The 24,432-nt window shown below is 34.8% G+C and overlaps 1 protein-coding gene and 1 pseudogene across 23 annotated transcripts in view; one reads left to right on the top strand and one right to left on the bottom strand.

Moving 5' to 3' along the window:
• Positions 1 to 24,432, bottom strand: part of FIP1L1 (factor interacting with PAPOLA and CPSF1) — a 76,882-nt gene that overhangs the window by 41,186 nt on the left and 11,264 nt on the right. For 7 of the 23 annotated variants that reach the window (XM_012441099.3, XM_012441100.3, XM_012441101.3 and 4 more), the window contains 6 exons: positions 23,122 to 23,186; positions 21,829 to 21,936; positions 21,320 to 21,450; positions 20,964 to 21,032; positions 12,673 to 12,782; positions 3,944 to 4,051 (listed from right to left, as the gene is read on the bottom strand). In XM_012441099.3, coding sequence (XP_012296522.1) covers positions 3,944 to 4,051; positions 12,673 to 12,782; positions 20,964 to 21,032; positions 21,320 to 21,450; positions 21,829 to 21,936; positions 23,122 to 23,186 — 591 coding nt within the window. The remainder of the gene's footprint in view (positions 1 to 3,943; positions 4,052 to 12,672; positions 12,783 to 20,963; positions 21,033 to 21,319; positions 21,451 to 21,828; positions 21,937 to 23,121; positions 23,187 to 24,432) is intronic. The other 16 variants (XM_012441108.3, XM_012441109.3, XM_012441110.3 and 13 more) reach the window with 3 other exon arrangements.
• On the top strand, positions 15,027 to 15,188 carry LOC135270832 (apelin receptor early endogenous ligand-like; annotated as a pseudogene).

Raw genomic sequence — 24,432 nt, 5'->3', positions numbered from 1 at the left:
TATTTGTGATTTAACATTGAAAAGCAATTTTTAGTATTCATTCAAGAGTATGAATCAATTAAAAAGCATTTTGATATAGGAACATAAACTTAAGAAAAATAATCACTTGAAACTTAATTATCTAAGAGGAACAGAACTTGGTAACATAAAATGGAAACAAAATTTAAAAATAAACTGTGCATTAGGGTAAGTTTACACCAATCATCCATTATTACCAGTTTCAATTTCCTGCACTCACTAAAACAGCTTCATTCTTCTAATTCGTTTCATAAGAGTTAAAATTTGAATTTACAAAGCAAACTTACACCAATAAAATGCCATTGTTATACATATAGATTTAGCTTGAAGAATACTGTTAAATTGGAAAACGCTATTGTACAAATTAATAGTAACTAGCATATGATAAGGCCAGAACTTCAAATATAATAATAGTTGTTTATTTATTTAGAGAATAGATTCACCCAGGCTGGAATGCAGTGGCATGATCACAGCTCACTGCAGCCTCAACTGTCCAGTAATCTTCCCAAGTAATTAGGAACACAGGTGCACACCACCATGCCTGGCTAATTTTTGTATTTTTTGGTAGAGTTGGAGTTTTGCCATGTTGCCTAGGCTGGTCTCGAAATCCCGAGCACCAGTGATCCACCCGCCTCAGCCTCCCAAAGTGCTGGGATTAGAGGCATGAGCCACAGCACCCAGCCCAAATATAACAATTTATGAAAAAGATCTTAATCATTATTTACTTGCTCTTTACAAACATTTATGCAATGCCTCAAACTCCACACTTGGCAGTTACTTTTACCTACAAGACCTTTTGAAATCTAGTTTTTTTTACACCTCCAGAGAGAGAGTGAGAGAGCTTGTGTATGTTTTAAAGGAGAAAAAGTAGCCGTGTGTGTGTGTGTGCGCGTGTGCGTGTGCGTGTTTAAAAAGAGAAAAAAAGTAGCTTTTATCCAAGGTATTTGTTTTTGGAATTTTCTAAAGAACAAAACACATAATGAAAACACAGCCTCAAATTTCCTTCTACATATATCCCCTGAGACTAATTACAAAGTCAAAGTGAAGAGTTTTGTTTGTTTCCAAAGCATCTTTTTTAGCGAGAAGTAGGTATAGATGGAGTTGAGATAGATAAAGCTCTGAGATGTATCTCTTTCAGCTATGGGAACCAATATTTTCCCTAAAAATTAGCCATCTGGTGTCCAAAAATAATAATATCTAAAGTAAAACAATTTTAAGTAAAAAATCTGTCAAATAGCAGATATAAGGCCGGGCGCGGTGGCTCAAGCCTGTAATCCCAGCACTTTGGGAGGCCGAGGCGGGTGGATCACGAGGTCGAGAGATCGAGACCATCCTGGTCAACATTGTGAAACCCCGTCTCTATTAATACAAAAAAAAAAATTAGCTGGGCACGGTGGCGCGTGCCTGTAATCCCAGCTACTCAGGAGGCTGAGGCAGGAGAATTGCCTGAACCCAGGAGGCGGAGGTTGCGGTGAGCCGAGATCGCGCCATTGCACTCCAGCCTGGGTAACAAGAGCGAGACTCCGTCTCAAAAAAAAAAAAAAAAAAAAAAAAATAGCAGATATAAAAGGAATTTCAGATGTTAAAACAACAAAGCCAAAGAAACAAATGTAAAGTTTAAAATTACATCGAAAATAACATATTTTAAGCATTTCTTTTTTTGTTTGTTTGTTTGAAACAGAATGTCACTCTGTTGTCCAGGCTGGAGTTCAGTGGTGCAATCTTGGCTCATTGCAACCTCCACCTCCCCGGTGCAAGTAATTCTCATGCCTCAGCCTCCCAAGTACCTGAGATTAAAGGTGCCTGACACCACACCTGGCTAATTTTTGTATTTTTAGTAGAGACAGGGTTTCACTATCTTGGCCAGGCTGGTCTTGAACACCTGACTTCAAGTGATCCACCTGACTTGGCCTCCTAAAGTGCTGAGATTACAGAAATGAGCCACCACACCAGGCCTATTTTAAGTATTTCTATGCCTTTGTTTATGAAAGTCACCTTGCCTGAAGTATTGGTACTACAGGCAGAAAAGTAGGTATTCTAGTCCTGGTTTTGCCTCTTAACTAGCTGTGAATTCAGGCAAACTCTCTAATCTCTCAAATCTCTTTTTCCATTGTAAACCAGGGACTAGTCAGAAAATAAAGAATTTCAGGTTTGAAGAGGCTTTCCAAATTACACGGTCTAGCTCCACTATGTTACAAATGTATGCATAGACATGTTAGGAAAGTTTCCTTAATTCACAAAGGTAGTTACTGAAAAAAATAAACGTAAAATCCAAGTCCAATACTTACGCAATAAAAAAAGTTCTGAGTTTAAGATTCTATCAATAGTAGCATGATGATAAGTTTATAATTAAAGTTCTTATTGTCTGGCCCTTTTAGGATCAGTAAATAGGCTCTCCACACTGCCAGGTTAAATATAAATCCAAGTGTTTCTCTATGCAATAATCGAGTTAGTTGTTGTATAGAAAATGTATTATTAGTACAATTACGAACTTTTAGGTTCCACAGAAATGTCTAATGTGCAAAGACTCATACATTTCATTCTACATTTGTCAGATTTAACTTTTCTTTATTTAAAATAACTCTTGAAATTTCTATTGGTTTTTCAAACAGAATTTTAGTGTTCAAAAACAAAGATCAATATTATTTAATACATAGGAAAAAGTGAGTACTTTCAAAATAATATGAGGAAAACTTTCTTCAACCTATTAAAGTAACACGTGCAACTGACACTATTGTAAGAATGCAGGTAATATATTTTTATCTACATTAGTTACTAAACTTACAGTTTAGACATCCTTACTTTGAGATGTATATCCACTTTTAAGAATGACTAAGTTTCTTTCCTAACAAGGAATTCTTACAACTCATGTGGAATATATAATTAAGACTATATAGAAAATGAAATGTAAGAAAATCAAATTGTGATAATGTTTCCTCCCTTTGCTTTTCTTTTAGGTGCTATGATCAAAGGTATCTGATCATAATTTACATTTATATTTTTTAAGATTTTAAATTAAAATAATTTAAAACATATTAATATAGCACTGAGCTAATCAAGTAAATTGCTAAAAATTCTTTAAAAAAAGCAAAAGAAAAACAAAATTACCCATTGTATATCATAATTTTTTAAAACCTTAAATGATAAATTAGGAAAATATCTTGGTCTGTATTTTGAAGTCAGGTTATCAAAGCATACTCTCTCAGACTGATCACTGTGGGCAATGCACTTTCATATTGGAATATAGTTGCTTCTCATTGCGTCTCTTAAAGATGAAGTTATTATTTCAATTTTCAGGTTCAGAGAAATTATAATATTCATTCAAGGTTGTATGCTTTATAAATTTAAGATTCAGAACACAAACCAAAATTCAAAGGAGGGTAGATCATTAACAAAAGCATAACAACAAAAAGGGAAATAGCATATTCCAGGGCAGCTACTATATCCACCTAATGAAATCACAGGTTTTTGCACTGCACTGTAGTAGCATATAAGATTGCAAAGATTCAGTAGAATCAAATTTTACAGGTCCTAAATACTGGCTCAGAATGTTAGGTTTTATTCAATAAGTACTGAAAAGCACCTGGAAATATATATATATATATATATATATAAATGGGATGTGGTATGAGAAAGAATTAACCTGCAGCAAGGGAGAGGAATAAAAAAATTTACTGAGCATCCATTAGCATAGTTCAATGTAATTCATTAAATATTCTAAATAGCCAGAAAGATGAGTGGCAAGACAAGTAAACAAAGTCTTGATTTATAAAGTAACTAAAAAACCCAAAACTGTACCCTGAGAAAGCATAATTTGGAGGGTTAAAAATATGGTACAGTCAAAATTTATTATCTTACTAATAAGACAAAACAACATTGATGATCTAAACATCAGGGAGTATCCAATGTTTAAAAATAGCCTTACCTTAGATCAGGTGATTCGGCCCTCCCATATCGATCCTGCCACTTCCCAACGCTTGAATTGGCTTTTCTGGAGGCAGTACTTGTCTGAGACTGAGAAGAGGTGCTGTTTCTGGTGAGATAAATTTTCTATGTTTTTTCTTACATATTGTTTGTTGTCTCTGACCCCCCTTGTTCTGTTCTTTTTTTTTCCCTTGACATGCTTTTTCTAAAGTTCCTTAGTATGTTCCTACAGTATCATTCTCAAGTCATATAAACTACTTGCTGTGGTACTAAGTATTTAAATATATATGTGCTATCAACACTGTATTAACTCTAGAATATTTTTAGAAATATTCTTCAACATAGTATGATGTCAATGCATTAAGGAGAAAAGAACTTAGAACTAAGGGTTTACATCAGGTTACAACACATTATTTAAAAAATACATTTATGTGTCTGTATGAATTCTTAACATTAATTTTTGCAGTTTCACAAAATTTTATTCCAAATTTTGGTATTTCGTTCCCTGTATTCTTCAACAACAGATTTAAGTATTGTTAGTGCAACCAGTTATCAGTAACACTGACGGGTTTCATAAAATCCTATACTAAATATTTTACAAAAATTCCATTTCAAAATAACTTAACTCTTTCAAAGTAAAGTTCCCAAAAAAAGTTAATTTTATCCCTGTTGACATACTTCCTAAAAAGTTCAGATATCTGCACTATTGCTAATACTTTAAACAACTAATAAGATGGCCTTTCAAAGCAATAGGAAATATATACATGTTTATGTGTCTGTTTCCATAAAAAGAAACACAGAAAAAATAGACCAGAAATTAAAAGAAATCTGTCTGACAGAAAATGAACGAAACAGAGAAAGGTGTGGTAAGTTTCTATATACCTTTGGATACTCTTGCCTTTGGAACTGTTAGATGTTTTACATATGCCAAAAATAATAAATCCAGTAAACATGGAAGGAAAATAAACGCTAAAACTGTATACAGAGATGATGAACCAAATTATATTTTAAATTATTAACATAACAACTCTGTAGGAAACTTTCGAACCCAATATTTAAACTATATACCCTCAGTCTAAAAAGAGACAAAAAATTGTAAACAAATCTTAAACTCTATTAAATAGGTTTTCTTGTAACAGTAAAAGTCCTGAATCTGTTATATATGTATTTCAAGATTCTGGGAGCCAGGTTTTCATTGTGGAAAAAAAAAGGAGACACAATATGGAATAGGGAAAGGGAAATAGGAATAACAATCCTGTGATGTTCAAATGGAAGTAAAAGAAACATTATGATTTCATGATTAAAATGTATTTTGAAAAACACACATGGCAATTTCATCTTGAAACTGCCACTTCTTTCCCAACTCTGAGTGCTGAAAAGGCCTGGATATAATGATGCCCCAGTATAATGAGCACAGCTAGGACCCTGATCTTGTTTTTTACCATTCCCCTCTAAAAGGAATCAGAGTGCCTTTGCAAATGGCTGCCAAGGAAGAAAGAGGGCAACTACAAGATAAACCTGGAATATCCTGGTAATTCCAACTATAAAGACAACCTAAAAAAAAACACACACACACAATGGAGACCTATGAAAAGGTCACAGGAGCAAGTTCAAAGAGGAACAATATGAACATCAAAATGAATTACAGTATATATAAATCATACATATGGGTTAAACACCATGGATACAAAAAAAGCAGTATTTGTAAGTCACACATAGAGTTTCTCACACCTTAAATAAGAACTTATGAATCGAAGTGGTAAGTGGTGAAGTGGGAAAGCTCAGTTTTAAAGTAGAATGCCAACTAATAAATGTTAAGAGAAATAACAGTTAGATAATCACTATTTTGGAGCCATTACAGTAATAACTGATTAAAGGAAAAATTATCACTGGAGCTAAAATCTCTAAAAAAGTTTGAAGAGGAATAGGATATTTAGTCTTTCCATAAATTACTTATTAAATACAAAAGAAAAAATAGTAACTTTGCAGAAAACCAAAGGACATCACCACAACTAAGTCATTAGAATTATCATTACTAATAAAATAATGTTACACACTGACATCATGTATCTCCAAGCCAATGCACTTTGAAGGATACATCATCACTTACATAGCATTCCTGACCAAAAAGCAAAACCTGAATCTAATCATGAGAAAATATCAGGCAAACCCAAAAACAATCTACTAAACAACTAGGCTGTAGTCTCCTAAAATTCAATGTCAAGAAATACAAAGAAAAGCTAAGAAGCTGATCCAGATTTAAAAAAAGAAAAAGATAACATAGTTAAATTTAATGAGTGATCCTGGATTGAATACTAAATCCATGCAGAAAGAAAAGATTGCCATAAAAGATAATTGGGATAATTTGCAAAATTTATAGCCTGCAATTAGATGAAAGTACTGATTCACTATTAGATTTTCTGACTTTGATAACTGTGCCCTATGATTATCTAACAGAATGTCCTGGTTCCGAGGAAATACATGCTTAAGTGCTTAAGGGTAAAGGGGCATGATGCCTACAATTAACATTCAAATTGCTCAGTAAATGTTTTTGAGAAATTATAAAGCAAATACGACAAAATGTTATTACCGGCAAATCTGGAGAACAGTATATGGAAGTTCTCTGTACTTTTTTTTGCAATTCTTTGTAAGTTTAAATTTTTGTCAAAATAAAACTTTTTTTTTTTTTAAATGACAACAACAAATGAAGGAGGCATAAAGGGGGCTTCTAGGGGTAATGAAGACATTCTTTATCAGTCTACATCCTGGTTTACATAAGTTTGTTTAATTTGTAAAAATTTAATCAAGCTGTACATTCCTGATATGCCACTTTTCTGTATGCACACATTTCACAAAAAGTTAAAATGAAAACTTTCAAAGATTAAGCAAAACATTCTGATATATTAAATATAAAATTTTACTTAACAATGCCAATTTGCTGGGCAGTACAGAAAGTTGGAAGCCCAGCATTTCTATTGATAAAGTATGAAAAAATATTTTTAAAAGTTCTGTGCAAGCATATCAACACTCATCTATACATTAATAAGGCAATCTAAGATTTTAAACAATGGAAATGCAGTGCTTAGGTCAGTAGTACAGCTAAGCCTTAGATATCTACTGTGCACCCTGCATTATGTCTTAATGAGTAACATTTACTGTTTTCTCCCTAAGGTCAACACAATTTTACTTGTAAAGATGTCTATCCAATCTCCATAAATATGATGAATAAAACAAAAAAATATTTTTTATGGGGAATATTTCACAATGACTGAAAAGTATCCTTTTTATCAAATAAAGATGAGTCTAGAAAACAGACTTGCCTAACGAGTTGTGGCTGCTGTCCTTTATGTACAAAAGTAACAGTGTTGACAACTTAGGTAATTTCTACCGGTAGCAGTGGTAAATATTCATTTTTGAATAATACCATTATCAATAATAATTATTGAATTATCATTCAATAATAATATATGAATGATATAATGAATAATCATTCATTATATCACTAATAGTGATAGCCCTGCTAGTTCTTCCATTCTTTCTTTACTTTCTTTCAGCTGTGACTTACCTATATTTGCTCTCCATCTCTTCTTAGCCAATGGTCCATCATTATTTTTCTTCCTGTCCCCTTTATCCCTTTTTTATAATTGCCTGATACATCAACTTCTGTTAAATCCAATTCTAGCTAATCTTTATGAACACTTATATACCTGACAAGAGTCAGAGAAACACCCAAAAAGCAGTTGATTTGTCTCATTTTAAACCCATGACCATCAATCTCAAGAAAAGCTGAAAATATACAGCAGTCCCCGCCTTATCCTTGGGGGATACATTCTAAGACCCTCAGTGGAGGATATATTCTAAGACCTCTAGTGGACGCCTGAAGCTGAGGATGATACTGAACTTAATATGTACATATTTTTTCTATACATACATACCTATGATAGAATTTAATTTATAATTAAACACAGTAAGAGATTAACAACAATAATAAAAGAGAACAATTATGTGAGTGCAAAGTAACTGGTTTTTGCACTATTGGAATCTGCAGTTTGCTACTGGAATACATTCTTAAATAAACGTGGTTATGTTATTTATCACTTTAATGGGCATTTCTCACTTTATTTTTATTTTTATTTTTTGCTAATGACTTACTTGCTGTTTATGTTTATTTTAGACTATGGAAATGATGTTAGACAAAAAGCAAATTCGAACGATTTTCTTATTTGAGTTCAAAATGGGTCATAAAGCAGTGGAGACAACTTGCTACATCAACAACACATTTGGCTCAGGAACTGCTAATGAACATACAGTACAGTGGTAGTTAACGGAAGTTTTACAAAGGAGACGAGACCCTTGGCTGGCCACTGGAAGTTGACAACTAACTGACAGTAAACATCGAAGCTGATCCTCTTAAAACTACACGAGAAGTTGGTCATTCAGCATTTGAAGCAAATCAAAAAGGTGAAAAAGGTCAGTAAGTGGGTGCCTCATAAGCTGACCAAAAATCAAAAAAACCCATCATGAAGTGTTGTCTTCTCTTACTCTAAGCAACAACAATGAACCATTTCTCTATCAGATTGTGATGTGAGACAAAAAGTAGGTGTTATATGACAACTGGAGATGACTAGCTCAGTGGCTGGACAGTGATGCAGCTCCAAAGCACTTCCCAAAGCCAAACTTGCACCAGAAAAAGGTCATGGTCACTGTTTGGTGGTCTGCTGCTGGTCTAATCACTACAGCTTTCTGAATACGGGCAAAACCATTACATCTAAGAAGTATTCACAGCAAATAGATGAGATGCACCCAAAACTGCAATGCCTGCGGCCAGCACTGGTCAACAGAAAGGGCTCAATTCTCCTCTACCTCAGTGCCTGACTCCACGTTGCACAACCAATGCTTCAAAAGCTGAACAAATTGGACAACAAAGTTTTGCCTCATCTACCATACTCATCTGACCTCTTGCCAAGTGACTACCACTTCTTCAAGCATCTCAACAACTTTTTGCAGGGAAAACACTTCCATAATCAGCAGCATACAGAAAATGCTTTCCATGAGTTCGTCAAATCCCAAAGCGTGGATTTTTACACTACAGGAATAAACAAACTTATTTTTCATTGGCAAAATGTGTTGATTGTAACAGTTGCTATTTTGATTAATAAATATGTGTTTGAGCATAGTTATGATTTCAATTTCACAATCCAAAACTGCAATTACTTTTGCACCAACCTAATAACAATATGCTGTAATAAAAGTTATATGAATGTGCGCTCGCTCGCTCGCTCTCTCTCTCTCTTTCTCTCTCTCCCCCCAAATATCTTATTGTACCATACTACAAGTGACTGAAACCAAGGAAAGCAAAACCCAGATAAGGAACAGTACTGTACAGGTTCTCTCCCTGCATAATCAATTTTGTACTCTAACTCATTCCCATCAGCATATAAAAATACTGTAATTCCTCTCATCTTGAAAAAAAAAAAAAGCCTTCTCTTGGATCCACACTTCACTCTAGCTGTCAAGCTACTCTTTTCACCTAGTTTATTCACATAACTCCAAAAGACTATTTCAGACCTATTTTCTTCTCAAACACTCAATGCTACCTTTCAATGGCCTCTTATTTCCAACAGGCTCACTCTTACTAAATAAGTCTGCATATTATTTTGCTGGGAAAAAATGGAAGCAATCAGAAGAGAACTTTCAATTATTCCCATTCCCTTATCCACCAACCCATCTGCACTGGTGCCCTGTACCCTGCCTTCCTTCCTGTTCTTATGAATGAATTGTCTATGCTTCTACTTAAGGGCAACCCCTCCACTTGCACATTACATCTCATTCCTCTGGCCTTATTAAAGGACATTGTTCTACAACTCCCCTGTCTCACAACATCAACTTCTCCTCTAGTAACTCATTCCTATAAATATACAAAATGCTGTAATTATTATTATTTTTTAGACAGTGTCTCGCTCTGTCACCAAGGCTGGAGTGCAGTGGTGCAATCTTGGCTCACTGCAACCTCTGCCTCCTGGGTTCAACCAACTCTCCTACCTCAGCCTCCTGAGTAGCTTGAACTACAGGTGTGCGTCGCCATGCCCAGCTAATGTTTGTATTTTTAGTAGAAAGGGGGTTTTGCCATGTTGGCCAGGGTGGTCTCAAACTCCAGACCTCAATTGATCTGCCCATCTCAGCCTCCCAAAGTGCTGAGATAACAGGCATGAGCCACAGTGCCTGGCCAAAATGCTGGGGTTTGTTTTAAAAAAAATCTTTTCCTGACCCCACATTTCCCTCCAGATACCGTCCCATTTCTCTGGCCCCCAAAGAAAGAAAACAGTCTGCCAAAAAGTGCCCATATTTTCTCTAATTCTTTTCCTCCCATTCTCTCTTCAATCTATTCCAAAGTCTTTTATCTTCACTTTATACAAATGAAAATGATCCTGGTCAGGATCACCAATGAGCATCAATAAAATCCAATCGTCATTCTTAGTCTTCATCTTCTTGACCAATCAACTGGATTTAATATTTGATAGTTGACATTTCTCCTTCTGAAACACATCGTTTTCAAGACATACAGTGGGTTTTCTTCCTATTTCATTCACCATTTGACCTTATTGGTTTGCTCTTACTAGTTCATCCTTATTTTGCTGACATACAAGGGAGTGCTCCAAGGCTGTCTCTTACCACTTCTCTATCAATACTTACCTCTTTTATGGACTAATTCCATTTTATAATTTCATTTAAATAATATTTAAACACTGATTATACCAAATTCATTATCTCCAGCCCATATACTTCCCCTCAATTCCAGATCCATATAGCCAACTTCCTACTCAAATTTCCCAATTGCACGTTCAATAGGCATCTCATTTTTATTATGTTCTACACTGAATTCTTCTTCCTCCAATAATTGGACACCTCCTTACGCTCTTTTCCATCTCTAAATGACAAATCCCTCATTCTGGTTCAGTTGATTAGAAAAAAAACCTTGGATTCATCCTTGTCTGCTTTTTCCTCTACAATCTATACCCAAATACATCAAGATAGCTTATTGGCTTACCTTCTGAAATATATCTGATATCTGACTACTTCTCAGCATCTCTACCACTATCATCTTGGTCCAAGTCACCATTACCTCTTCCTAGATAATTGCTGCAACCTCCGAATTGTCCTCCCTGTTTTCACCCACCCTAAGTAATTCTGTAGTCTGTTTTTAGAAAAGCGACTAACTTGAAACTTTAAAAACCTAAATCAGATTATTTCATTGCTCTGCTCAAAATCCACCAGTGAGTCCCCATTTATTTAATTTATAGGAAAAGCCAAAGCCTTTATAATGGCACTCACAACCCTATATAATCTGGCCCAAATTCTGAAAAGCCAATCAACAACAAAAAATAAAAGGTAAAGTACAGAAAAACTATTGATTTTTAAAGAGTTTAAGTATAAAAGCAAACATCTAGAGTATTTTCTAGGTACCAGGCACTGTTCTAAAACACTTGACATAAATGAGTCCACTGAATATATATAACTACACTGTGAGGGAAGTACTATTACTATATTTTACAGATGAAGAAATCAAGGCATAACAAGATTAGGGAATTTGCCCAATGACAGCACAGCTATTAACTGCAGAGCCAGCATTTGAGAAATCTGACTCCAGAGTCCAAGCTGTTACCATCACTTTATATTGTAGCATACCATAAACTGAATGAATGAAAGTTAACCTCTTTAAAAATGGACATGCCAAAAGAATACATATTAAAATACAATATATTACGATATATAAACATTTTATGAGATTATATTTAGTTCAAATAATCACATTTCATTTTATCTATCACTATTCACAAAAATACTGGATCACTTTAAGACATTTAATTTTGGCTGAAAGCTTCAAAAATCTTTATCTTAGAGCTAGACTAGATGCTACTATAAGGTATCTTCCTGTATCAGATTAATCTGAAATAGCTCTTATAACAATACAAAACTGCAGAATAACATAAACAGAAAGTTATATAAAACAAATTTAAACAAGTAACCCAAAAGATAAGTGATCTGGCCAAGGACTAGTAATAGGTGGGTTATTAATTTGTTTCAGCCCCAGACTTAAGTCATCTTATCTAGTCCAATATTCAACTACTGACCTCAAATTTCACTAGTCTGAGCCTACCATCCTTTAGCAGTTTCCTGGTAACGACATAATAGGGTAACTATTTGCCACGTTTAAGTAAAAAGGACATTTCCTAGCATATTTGCCTCTTACATCTGATACCTTCTGGAATATATTAGGTATTATCACATCAAACCAAACAACAACAAAAAATGGTTCCAATTTTAAAGATTTTTCCAAGCCAAAATTTCAATAGCCTCTTTCACTAAAATCAGCACAACACCTTTAAGCCAATAGATCTAGACTTAGAAGTCCAATAATTCTTTATTATGTAAGAATAATAAGCACAGGAAACAGCCAATACTATTGTTGTTACCACCTCTCTTGAATGTAAGATTGTCTCTTTACACATACACATAACTATGTATCACACTTCACTCCTTGCTTACCTAGGCTTTTTAGATGGAAGAACATCAAGAAGTTTTTCATGAAGAATTCATTTTGTACTAAAACAAGGTAGAATGTTCCAGTTTTTTGGTAGAACATTCAGAGCTTTTATACTTAATACAGCACAAATACAATGTAAAGATACCAATGTCTTATAATAATTAAGTTACAACTATGTAACTAACCTGCTTGGTGGGAGCCCAGTCTTGAACAAAGAAGGAGGAGAAGTAAACTCAGCTTTTGTAGAGGGAAGAGCTGTTTCTTTCTCTGAATTTCCAGTTCTTCCCTGCTGTACCTTAAAAAAAAAAGGTTATTAGCTTGTTTAATTTACCAGAATACTCAAACATAATGGACTTTAGATGTTAAAATAAGTTTATAACATTTAATTTAAAGTTAAACACAAAGATTCATTGCTAAATATTTATTAAAATTAGCCTATTCTAGAATAGTATTAGGTGAAAGGCACCAAAGAGAAAATCGGATCAAAATGTTCCAACTATTAAAAAGTTCACATTAATTACACTTAAAAGCCGAATAAACTGTAATTCTTTGGCACCTTCATAAACTCCGCCAGATCACCACAAATTAAGTCCCAGATAATTGGTTATGACTTTATGTTTCAACACGAAGTCATATTCTTCAAGAAAGGCCTTGAAGAATTTTCCCGTTCTGTGTTTACCACCCTTATTCTAAGAAAACAATAGGTCACCATTTTAGCCATTCTGACCATTTTCTATTCAGACTGTGATTTCCTGTAACACAAATGTCAATAATCTGCTACTGTACATCCATACGATTTCTCCCATTTTCCCATCACCGTTAACAGTACCGTCATCCTGCTAGTTCAGTAGGCTTAAAAGCTTGAAGTCAATCATCTGTCTTAATACTTCTTCTCCCTCTTTTTTCTTTTTCTTTTTTTTTTTTTTTGAGACAGGGTCTCACTCTGTCACCCAGGCAGAGTTGTCACCCAGGCAGATTGTGTCACAAGAGTACAGTGGCGCAATCTCAGCTCACTGCAGTCTCCACCTCCTGGGTTTAAGTGATTCTCTTGCCTCAGCCTCCCGGGTAGCTGGGATTACAGGTATGCACCACCATGCCTGGCTAATTTTTGTATTTTTAGTACGGACGGGATTTCGCCATGTTGGCCACGCTGGTCTCAAACTTTAATCCTCAGGTGATCTGCCCACCTCAGCCTCCCAAAGTACTGGGATTACAGGCCTGAGCCACCATGCCCAGTCTTTTCTTTATATTAATTTTAAAACCAGTTATCTACTTATTCCATAACTCCTCTAAGATTTGCCTATCTTTTCTGCTCTTACTAGATCCTTGGCGTGTAGCCCAGTCACATTCCTCTAGACTGTTGAAATGACTTCTTTATGCTCTTTTATCTTTATACTCACCTTTTTATCTTAAAATTATCACCAATCTATTCAATTTAAACAAAGTTTAAGTTTTCTTACACTTAAATAATATCACACCATATTTTATATCCTATTTAAATTCTATTTAAATTCTCTGCTCTGTTTAAATTCAGCATCACCCTCCTTTCCCAGGAGGTAAAGAACCCATGTCTCAAGACATTCTGACTGATATATTTGAACCACCGATTCAATTCCAAAATCATCTACCTCCCAACTAATCATTATGTGAGAAAAAGAAACTCTTTTACACTTAAGCCATTATAGTCAGATAGATCTCTTATTAATAGTGCCCAATCCAATTCCTAATTGATACCCTCATATAATGAGCATTTTACATTTAGTTTATTTGAAAATGAGTTCTGCTGCTTAAAAAAAAATCAATTTAAATGCCCTGATTCTAATGAGATGATGAGAATCAGCACTAAGGCAATGGGAACAGAAAGAAATGGACTTGACAGGTAAAACAGAAAGGATCTGGTGAGAGAATGTAAACATAATTCATTCATCATTTATTGAGTATCTATTATGTACCAGAAGCTGACAGAGAAACACAACAGGATCCTGGACCTTAGGGAAAAAAAACACACCAACAATCAGAGCAATATAATAAATATTATGAAAAAAATCTAAGGGATAAAAGATGTTATAATAACACAAAAAGAAATGCATTGTTCTACCTGGGGATGTCAGGAATATTCAGAGTTGACACTGTTGTCACAAGTGATCTCTTGGCCACCAGTAATTTCAATATAACTTCTTTCACATCTAACAGACATCTCAAAGTTACCATGGCCAAAACAAAACTACCAATTTTCCCTAATCTGATCCTCTCCATGTCTTCCCCATATAAATAAATGGCACCATCATCTACTGAGCTGCTCAAGGAAAACAAAGAACTGTAGAAATTATCTAACACATGTCAACACCCAATATGTCAACTTTACCTTTACAACATATGCCAAATTTCAATCTGTGATCAGTAACTTCCGTGGAAAACACAGCTGACAGTTCTCTGAGGTTTGTCACTTGTAAAGAGAGTCACACAGATAATTCCAGACTATTTACAGATCATTTGGTTTACACTGAGAGCTATCACTTCACTTTTGTGTGGCAGAGAAATGAGATTTCCTTAATTCCTTTCTGCATTTTTTATTTTTATTATGAATCTTCTTATGAACAGATAGAGACTACCTAATTTGGCCATGAGAAGAAAACAGCATAGACATAACTGCCTTCAGAGAAGATGCGTGCCACTCCATTCATGAGTACCCTTCCCCTGAGAGGGGATAAGAATAAACTATGTTTGGACCACCTGGATTCAAGCTCTAGTCGTACAGCTCACTCTCTGGTGATCACTGATCTCTCTAGCTAACTTTACTGAGTCTACCAGAAGAGGAATGAAAGAAAGATACTCAACTACCCAAAATAATTTTATCATGGCAATAGTGTGATTGCTTAGAAGTTCCCACACAAAAAGAAATCATTTGAAAGCACCTGGGATGATATATTAGTGCCATAGGATTTTCTTCTTCCTGGTTTCTCTTTACAGGGAAAATAACATAAATTCAAAAGGATTCCAGTATGAAGCACAATTACTTGCCTCCACAACAAAAATATCTTTTTCTGCACATAAACATTTTTTCATCAGTTAAAAAAAAATGCCTTTTAATATCTTAGAACTTTCTAATGGTAAAGACTTCAAAACTCAAAATTTCCCTTTCATACTCCCATAATTCTCTAAAAGTATTAAGTTTGTGTATGCTTCAGTAATTTTGTTAAGAAAAAAGAGCTCAATCTGAAATCAATTGCACTGACCATTTGGTTTGCACAACAGAGAGAAAATAAACGGTTCACTATTATTTGTATAAAGTGACTAAGAAAGAAGCTATTAATTGCCACGAATTTTATGATAGGCTTTAATGTTTATAAAAGCATGATTTTTTAAAATTTTATAAGCAATATCCATTTAAGGTTGTAAAAGAAAGCATAAGATTCTAATTGTAGTTCATTTCATCTCAACATGGAAACATTCGTTTTTGAAGCTTTTTCTCACCATGTAATTTTAAGAGACTAATGTTTTATTTCCTTTGAAGTTCTGTTATATCCTTGATTATTTTGTATAGGTAAACCCTTTAAAAGGCCTACTTAACGTCTAAAATACAGTTATGTCCGGGTGCCGTGGCTCCCACCTGTAATCCCAGCACTTTGGGAGGCTGAGGCAGGTGGATCATCTGAGGTCAGGAGCTCAAGACCAGCCTGGTCAAAATGGCAAAACCCCGTCTCTACTAAAAATATAAAAAACAGCCAGTCATGGTGGTGTGTACCTAAAATACCAGCTACTTGGAAGGCTGAGGCAGGAGGATCACTTGAACCCAGGAGGCGGAGGCTGCAGTGAGCCAAGATCGTCCCACTGTACTCCAGCCTGAGCAACAAGAGCAAAACTCTGTCTTGAAAAAAAAAAAATCATAAAATACAGTTACGCCAATGAAGTCCTACTCAGGGTGATACTTAAATACACAAGATGAGTGCTCATTATTCTAACAGGATATTTTGAGGTGCTTTTCACTTTGTGATGCTGAGATATATAAATAAAAAATCAAAAACACACACACACACACAAAATTCCAACACATTATGTCCCATCCTAAAACAGTACCTGGCATGCAATAAGTACTCTATAAATATTTGTTATTTGACTGGCTTTGGGAATCAACTTAAATGTCACTTCTTCAAACTCCATAGAACATGTAGTTTATAACTATATCATCTTTGTCATGGTTATTTAATTAATACCTAAATTTTCCCATTAAGCCCAACAAACTTCTGGACTATAGCCTCCACGTCTATTATGCTGACCTCCCCACCAAAGCCTAATAAGCTTCCTAGCACACTCAATGCTCAATTAAAAACTAGGAAGGAGGAAGGGGAAAGGACTGGGGAAGAGACGTGGGAAAGACAGTAAAAGAAAGAGAGGCGGCGAGTATGGTGGGAAGAGTATTTATAATAGGGGAAAGGTCAGAGAAGATATTAGGAAAATGGGGCAGATTTTTATACACACAAAAGTTGCTCGTGTTTCCTACCTGTTTTCCCTTAATTTCTTTATAATATACTCATTATATTAAACAATCCTGAAAATCTTCACTATCTAGCAATCTTTCTAGTCAACTTGCATTATTATCCATTTGTTTGTCTTCAGATGTTACACTCAAGATTACAGACTCAAAATTTGTCTAACCAGAACATAATGAGATTATTTCACAGAACCTAATAGCTTAAGAAATGATCAAAGACCTTATGACTCATTTTCTAAAAACAAATTTACGTTAGATCTGACAAATCCAAACAAAACTTAAGTCTATAAACTTGAGAAGCTAAATACCCAAATTATGCTACCACTGTACTAAAAGTTTTAAAATTATTTTTGAAATTTCCTTTGGCTGCCTATAATAGCTTCATTATAAAAATTTAACATTACAAACAATATATTAAAAAAAAAAAAAAACAGCCAGGCACGTTGGCTCACGCCTGCAAACCCAGCACTTTGGGAGGCCAAGGCGGGCAGATCCCCTGAGGTCAGGAGTTTGAGACCAGCCTGGCCAACATGATGAAACCCCATCTCTACTAAAAATAAATAATTAGCCAGGTATGGTGGTGGGTGCCTGTAGTCCCAGCTACTCGGGAGGCTGAGGTAGGAGAATCACTTGAACCCAAGATGTGGGTCTCAAAAAAAAAACTCTATTAAGTAAACTGTGGTATATCTAAATAACAAACTATGCAACAATTTTAAATTATATTTATTAAAAAAATTTAACAACTTAGGAAAACATTACTACATGTTAAGGTCAAAAAAGGAAAAACAGACAGCCATAAATGAATTGTCACAATTTTGTTTCAACCCACAAGAAAAATATTAAGAAAGCAACAAAATTTAGATCTTTGAAATTAAATTAAAAAATAGCAACTGAGCAGACCAAAAAAAAAAAAAAAAAAAAAAAATCCAAATCCTAAGTCAGCAATGAGAAAGCAAAGACATTATCATGGTAGGCACCCCAAAAATTCAGGAATTGAAAGCTCCAGCTACCAGAGCATCTGAATCAGCCAAGTATATACCCTCGAGGCAGAATACTGGAATATTTTATCTGAAAAAATCAGATTACCACAAAAAGAAAAACACCTAAAGATACTGACATCAGAGAACGTGGAAAGAAAAAAAAAACAGTCCTCCAGTGAAGCCGACAGTCAGCAAGTTCTATTCAGATGCACAGAGCTTCCAATCAATTTTAGCAGCCCACCCTTATATGAGTGTAAGGCCAACAATCAACAAAAATTTCAGAAAAGTCAAAGTGAGAAGCTAAAAATAACCAACTTAAATAATCAAATTGAAAAGAGACTACACAGGAAAAGAAAATCTAACAGAAACAAACAGCCTATCATTAATATCCTTTGAAAGGGGGGGAAGATATTGTACTGTAGGCATAAATAGTAACATGCTACAAGTAAATAATAAAGAAAAATGTTCTTGGAAATTAACAGCAGAAATTAAAACAACGTAGAAATATTTTAAGAATGAAAAAAATCTATCTCTCAGATAATGGAAGAGATACAAATAAAGAGAAAGAAAAATTAGAAGACCATTCAAAGATATCCAATATTTATCTAGAAGAGAAAAGAAAGCAGAGAAAAAAGTAAAAGTGTCCCGTAAAGTGAAGAAAGAGTGCTTCCAAATCAAGAAGGTGCAACTGAGTGCTTGGTACAATGGATACAGACCAAGACACATAACTGTAAAATTTCAGAACACTGGTGACAAAGCTCGTACATGGTGAAAGATCTATGCATGTGTGTACAAATGAATAAAAAATATTTTAAGAAAATGTTTTAGTCAATTTTTTGTTACATACATGTTACCTATTCCCACTAGTCACTTCTCTCTTGCCCCTCACTCTAACTACACAATTGTTTTTGCACCCAATGGAGTGGCTTTATTTTTATACCTATTAAATGTCTTATTTTGCTTTTTAAAAAAACTTTATCCATATTAAAGTATATAAAAGGCCTTAAGAATGTTAAAACCCTATTAAGTGTTGAAGCTGTATGATAAGCACCTAAGGGTTCATGTACACTATTCTACTTGTTACTGTGTTTGAAAATTTTTTAATGAAAAGTAAATAAAGTTATCTTAAAGAGGCTGATGGGTTGTCTCACACTTAAGGATGAAAAGATTCTATTTGCAGTAGATAAGAAAATAAAATTTAATTCTTAAATCCATTCCTTTGCCCATTCACCCTCATGAATGAGTTCAGGCCCTACTTCATTTTCATTCCTACAGTATGGCAACAGCTTCATATCTGTTTCATACCCCTTTTATTCTACAGTCCACCCTGTTGTCAGTTTCTTTTCTAAAAACAAGATCTGCACTTTATTCTACTGCTCAGGAACTTTCAAGCAGCTTCCTACTGGCTACACAAATGTTTGCAGGCTGTTTGAAATCAATGTCCTGCTCATGATGGCTCTATTTCCATCATTTCCTACAGACTACAATATACATAAAGAAAAAATGTTTGTCACACATATTATTAATACCCACCCTAATCCCAAGTCAGTATTTCTACCAAATATATTAGCATTTAAATACATTATCAAGGCAAGAAAACCATGAAGACTGCACCCATCAAATTCAAATCCTTCATTCAGAATCCAATCAGAATGGAACACTCTATAAGTTCCTCTCACATAACCGAAAGAAACTTCAAAATAAATTCTTCAGTACACAGTATGTATATAAAATACATATTCACAATAGCTACCTTCAATAAGACTGACCTCTAGGAGTTTCTTTTTATTCTCTTTTTAAAAGTCTACTACAAAAAATGAAGTATACAGAAGCTAAGAGCTTATGATGGCAGTTCTAATTTCTGTTAGAAGAAAATAAAAAGCACTGCTGCTAATGAACTAGTTCACTAAGACAACTTTTTTGCCCACTGTAATCAAGTTTAATATATTCAATTCCTATACGGACAATATAATCTAAAAGAACCTGATGACCCTTTAAAATACAACAGACTTCATCACATACTTTCAAAATATTTGCGAAAGAAGAACCAAATACTTATGCAAAGTAGGACGCAAATTAAAATTATCTATATAGAACTGTGTACAGTAGAGTGGTTGTATCTGTAGTCATAGCACACACACTGCATAAGGCAGTATTCTGGTGGACAAAGCTGCAAACCCAAAAGGGAAGCAGAGGTCTCTTTCCAGCCCACAAAAGTTCCCTGAGTACACAACCCAATCTAAAAGCCACTCCCAATCTTCATCCCAGTGTCATTCAATACAAGAATCAACTACTAAGGTAAAGAAAAAAGAGTACACAATCAGGTTTCCATAAAAGAACAATGACAATATAGTATTATTCTTTGGACTGGGTCTGTGATCATACCATGGAATGGAGAAGCCAGAAATCAGACTTGATATACAAAAGTTGTAGTATCAACCTCAAAGTCTCTCACATAAATCTACTCCTTTTAAATATCAACTTTTAAAATCAATGGCTTTATCCCATTCTGTTGAGTTCTTAAAGACTCTCAGAATGCCAAAGATTTGTGAAGGTTATCTTGAACTACAAAGGCATTACACCAATGATATCAGTGATATCAGTGTTATACAGCTAAACAGCATGCCACCTTCCTTACCCTTTTTTTTAAAGAAAATAACTCTCCAATTCTATTGATAAAGATTAAGGCATTATCTACAATAAGAACTTAATCTGTTGCCACTAGCTTTTCTATCCTATAAACATGTGTATTATGACTCGAAAGCATAACATATAGCAAAGAATAGTTTTACTTGGCATTTGTTAGTACAATAGGCTATAAATTCACATGCTTGCAAAAGTGGAGATAAAACAACAATCAGCAAATTTGTAAGTCACCAGGAAGCTGAAGGTTTGGAAAAAAGGTAGCTATTTCCACTTTAATTTTGTCCCTTGAGTAGTGGTATGGGAGCAGACTCAAGAACAAAAAAATGAGAGCAACCAAGGATAATTTACTAAAATTCACCTTAAAAAGATTGAATCTGCCATCTTGGATCTCTGCACCTGGTGTAACTTCCATAGTACAGTCTTCGGCCTAAGTTAAATAACATATTCCCCATTAAGATACCACATAATATTTAATTAATAGGCCATATAAAGACAAACTAGCTGTGGCTAGTCTGTGATTTGAAAGTAAGAACATCAGATAATTATTAATATAAAACTAAAAGGGAGGGAAGGGAAAAACAAACATGGTAAACAAAATGGAACTTTTAAACTATCATATAGCATTTAACCATCTTTATAGGAAAGAGATTTATCTGGGGAGTAAAAGTGGGACAGTAGACAAGCCAAGGGTATTCCAGAATATTTATTAATTACCGTAATTTTATTTGTAGTAGAGGTTACTGGTATCACTTCAAGTCCCATTCGTATCCTCTTTTGTTTTTCACAGTAAGCTTTCCAAGTATCTTCATTAAACCCATAATTAAAATAATCAGAAAGATCAGCACCTAAAGATAAAACACACCTTTAGTGTACAAATATTTCAGTTCTATTTTTACGCAGCATCAAAAATAGACTATAAAAATAAAAATTTAGAGTTCTATTAGTTATCACGCCATCATTTCTGGTGACAAAAAGACTATAAAATTTTTGATCAAATTATTTCCTTTAGAAACACCACTATAATAAACAATATGTAAGTCTACATTTTAAGTAATACAAGGCCACCAGTAAGTATTAGTAATCCAAGTCATTCTTATTCATCATTTGCTTAAGACAATTAAAATTATAATGAAAAAATAAAATTCTTAGTTGATGTTCAAAAATATTTTCTGATGACTTCAAGCTAAAAATATTGAAATTCATATAATCCACAATAATCTTACCTGGTTTACGCCATGGTTTATCTTCAAAAGAATCCAAATCTACCTCTAAAAGTGGAACTCCATTAATGCTTCCAGGTGCATCAAGGTCTACTCCTTTGACTTTTGTTCCTGTTTTATAAAATTACAAAATGAAGAAACTACACTTGCAAGAAGCTAGGAGATACCACTGACAAACAGAAAACAGAAACACCTTTTTACTGTTCCCAGCACACAAACACACAAACGGAAAACACACACCTTTTTACTATTCCTGGCAAAAAACATAGCAAGGGCTCCAAACAAAGCAGAGCCTAAAATATGTGCTACTGGATTTTTTTTTTGTTTTTTTTTTTTTAAAGACTCAGTCTCACTCTTGTCTGCCAGGCTGGAGTGCAACAGTGCAATCTCAGCTCACTGCAACCTCCGCCTCCTGGAGTCAAGCAATCCTCCTACCTCAGCCTCCCAAGTAGCTGGGATTACGGGCGCCTGCCACCACGCCCTGCTAATTTTTGTATTTTTAGTAGAGATGGGGTTTCACCATGTTGGCCAGGCTGGTCTTGAACTCCTGACCTCAGGTGATCCACCCACCTCAGCCTCCCAAAGTGTTGGGATTACAGGCGTGAGCCACCATGCCCGGCCAGCTACTGGACTCTACAGAAAAAGTTTGCCGATCTCTGTGATGCATGGTCAAAAATTACTCTTTAAAAAGAGCTATTATCTCAGGAGTTTGAGATTAGCCTGGTCAACATGGCAAAATCCTAAAATTAGCCAGGCATGGTGGTGGATGCCTGTAATTCCAGCTACTCAGGAGGCTGAGACAGGGAGAATTGCTCGAATCCAGGAGGCAGAGGCTGCAGTGAGTTGAGTTTGCACACCTGGGTGACACAGAGAGACTCTATCTCAAAAAAAAAAAAAAAAAGAGAGAGCTATTACCACCTTGGCCAGTCACAGTGGATCACACTTGGAATCCCAACACTTTGGGAGGCCAAGGCAGGCAGATCACTTAAGCTCATAAGTTCAAGATCAGTCAGAACAATATGGTGAGACCCTGTCTCTACATAAAAATGCAAAAATTGGCCGGGCATGGTGGTGCACGCCCATAGTCCCAGCTACTTGGCACGGTGAAGTGGGAGGATGGTCTGAGCCCAGGAGGAGGTTGCAATGAGTTAAGATTATGCCACGGCACTCCAGCCTGGGTGACAGAGCCAGACTCTGTCCCCAACTCCCCCTCAAAAAAAATCGAAAAGTGATTATGACCTATTTAAGAAATGTGCCTTATTTCCCTATTGATGCAACAGAAAATACAAATTTTACCTGTGGTTCCATAAACTCTTCCTCCTGTCTTAATGTTAAGATTTACAGGTGCTGTACCATAACTCCTAAAAACAAAAACAAAACACAAAAATTATCTTAAAAAGCTTAAACAAAACAGTAATATATTCCATTTGTACAAATAAATTATACACTCACATAGTAAATGGATAGAGTGACACACATTTCATTTCTATTTTTATTTTTTATATTTTGTAAAGATGAGATCTCATGCAATGTTGTCCAGGCTGGTCTCAAATTCCTGGACGCAAGCAATCCTCCCACCTTGGCCTCCCAAAATGCTGAGATTACAGGAGTATGCCACAGTGGCCAGCCAACACATTAAAAAAAAAAAAAATTTTAAAACTAATATTTAAAAGTCTATCACTTGCTGAATAAAAGACAAAAACATTTTTTAAAAGTCTGACTTGTTTCTGTTTCAAAAATCTCTTTGCCATTAACTCAACATTCCACTGTAACAAACTTCACAAGAAATAAGGCTAAGAAGGGAAAAACAGTTTATACCCATTGTCTTCATTCAACTCCTTGCCTCCCAGTTATTAAACATACAGCAATCCTAAGCATAAGTAAAATTCCTCCAACTTGTTGCCAAATCTAGTGGCCTTTCAGTTCTTCCAGCATTTGATATTGTTAAAGCCTTTTTCAACTATTCATGGAGTGCTTAGTCCATAATAGGAATTTATTGACATGAAACTCTAAAATAAGTCTAGTTGGAAAGCAGAACAGTGTTTGCTGGTGGTAGGGTGGTTAATGACCAAGAGGAAAAACAATGGAAACTTCTAGGATGCTAGTTATGTTTCATATCTTGATCTGGGTTGTAGTTACCTGAATGCATACATTTGAAAAAAAAATTGAGCTGTACCTTTTTAGATGTAATACACAGTAATAAAGAAAAAAAAATAAGTTGGACCAACCCACATTCAAATGTTTTGTCAATTGTTAGCTGTGAAATTTTGGCCAAAACACTTAGACTTGTATAAAATTATTTGACTATTTCATTGCATTTACACTTATATAGATAAGCCTTGTGTAATTTTCTGTAATATGGGGTTACAGATAGTTCTTTACATTTTTATATAATGGACTTATATATGAGTAGTATTATCAAATATCCTAATTAAAATAGACTTTTCTGTTATTGGGGAAGTTAGAAATAAGAAAATCGAAACGGGCAAAGAAGGACCAATTCCCACTAACAAAAAGATATCAGTAAGACCTCAAGTCATAGATGTTTTCAACGATAAATTTCTCACATTATATTCATGTTATATATTTGGTTCTTTTCTCTCAGAA

Source organism: Aotus nancymaae, unplaced genomic scaffold (genome assembly GCF_030222135.1).
Source record: "Aotus nancymaae isolate 86718 unplaced genomic scaffold, 86718_ANA_hifiasm-v0.15.2.pri h1tg000006l, whole genome shotgun sequence".
Lineage (NCBI taxonomy): Eukaryota > Metazoa > Chordata > Mammalia > Primates > Aotidae > Aotus > Aotus nancymaae.
This window is presented reverse-complemented; position numbering and strand designations above follow the sequence as displayed.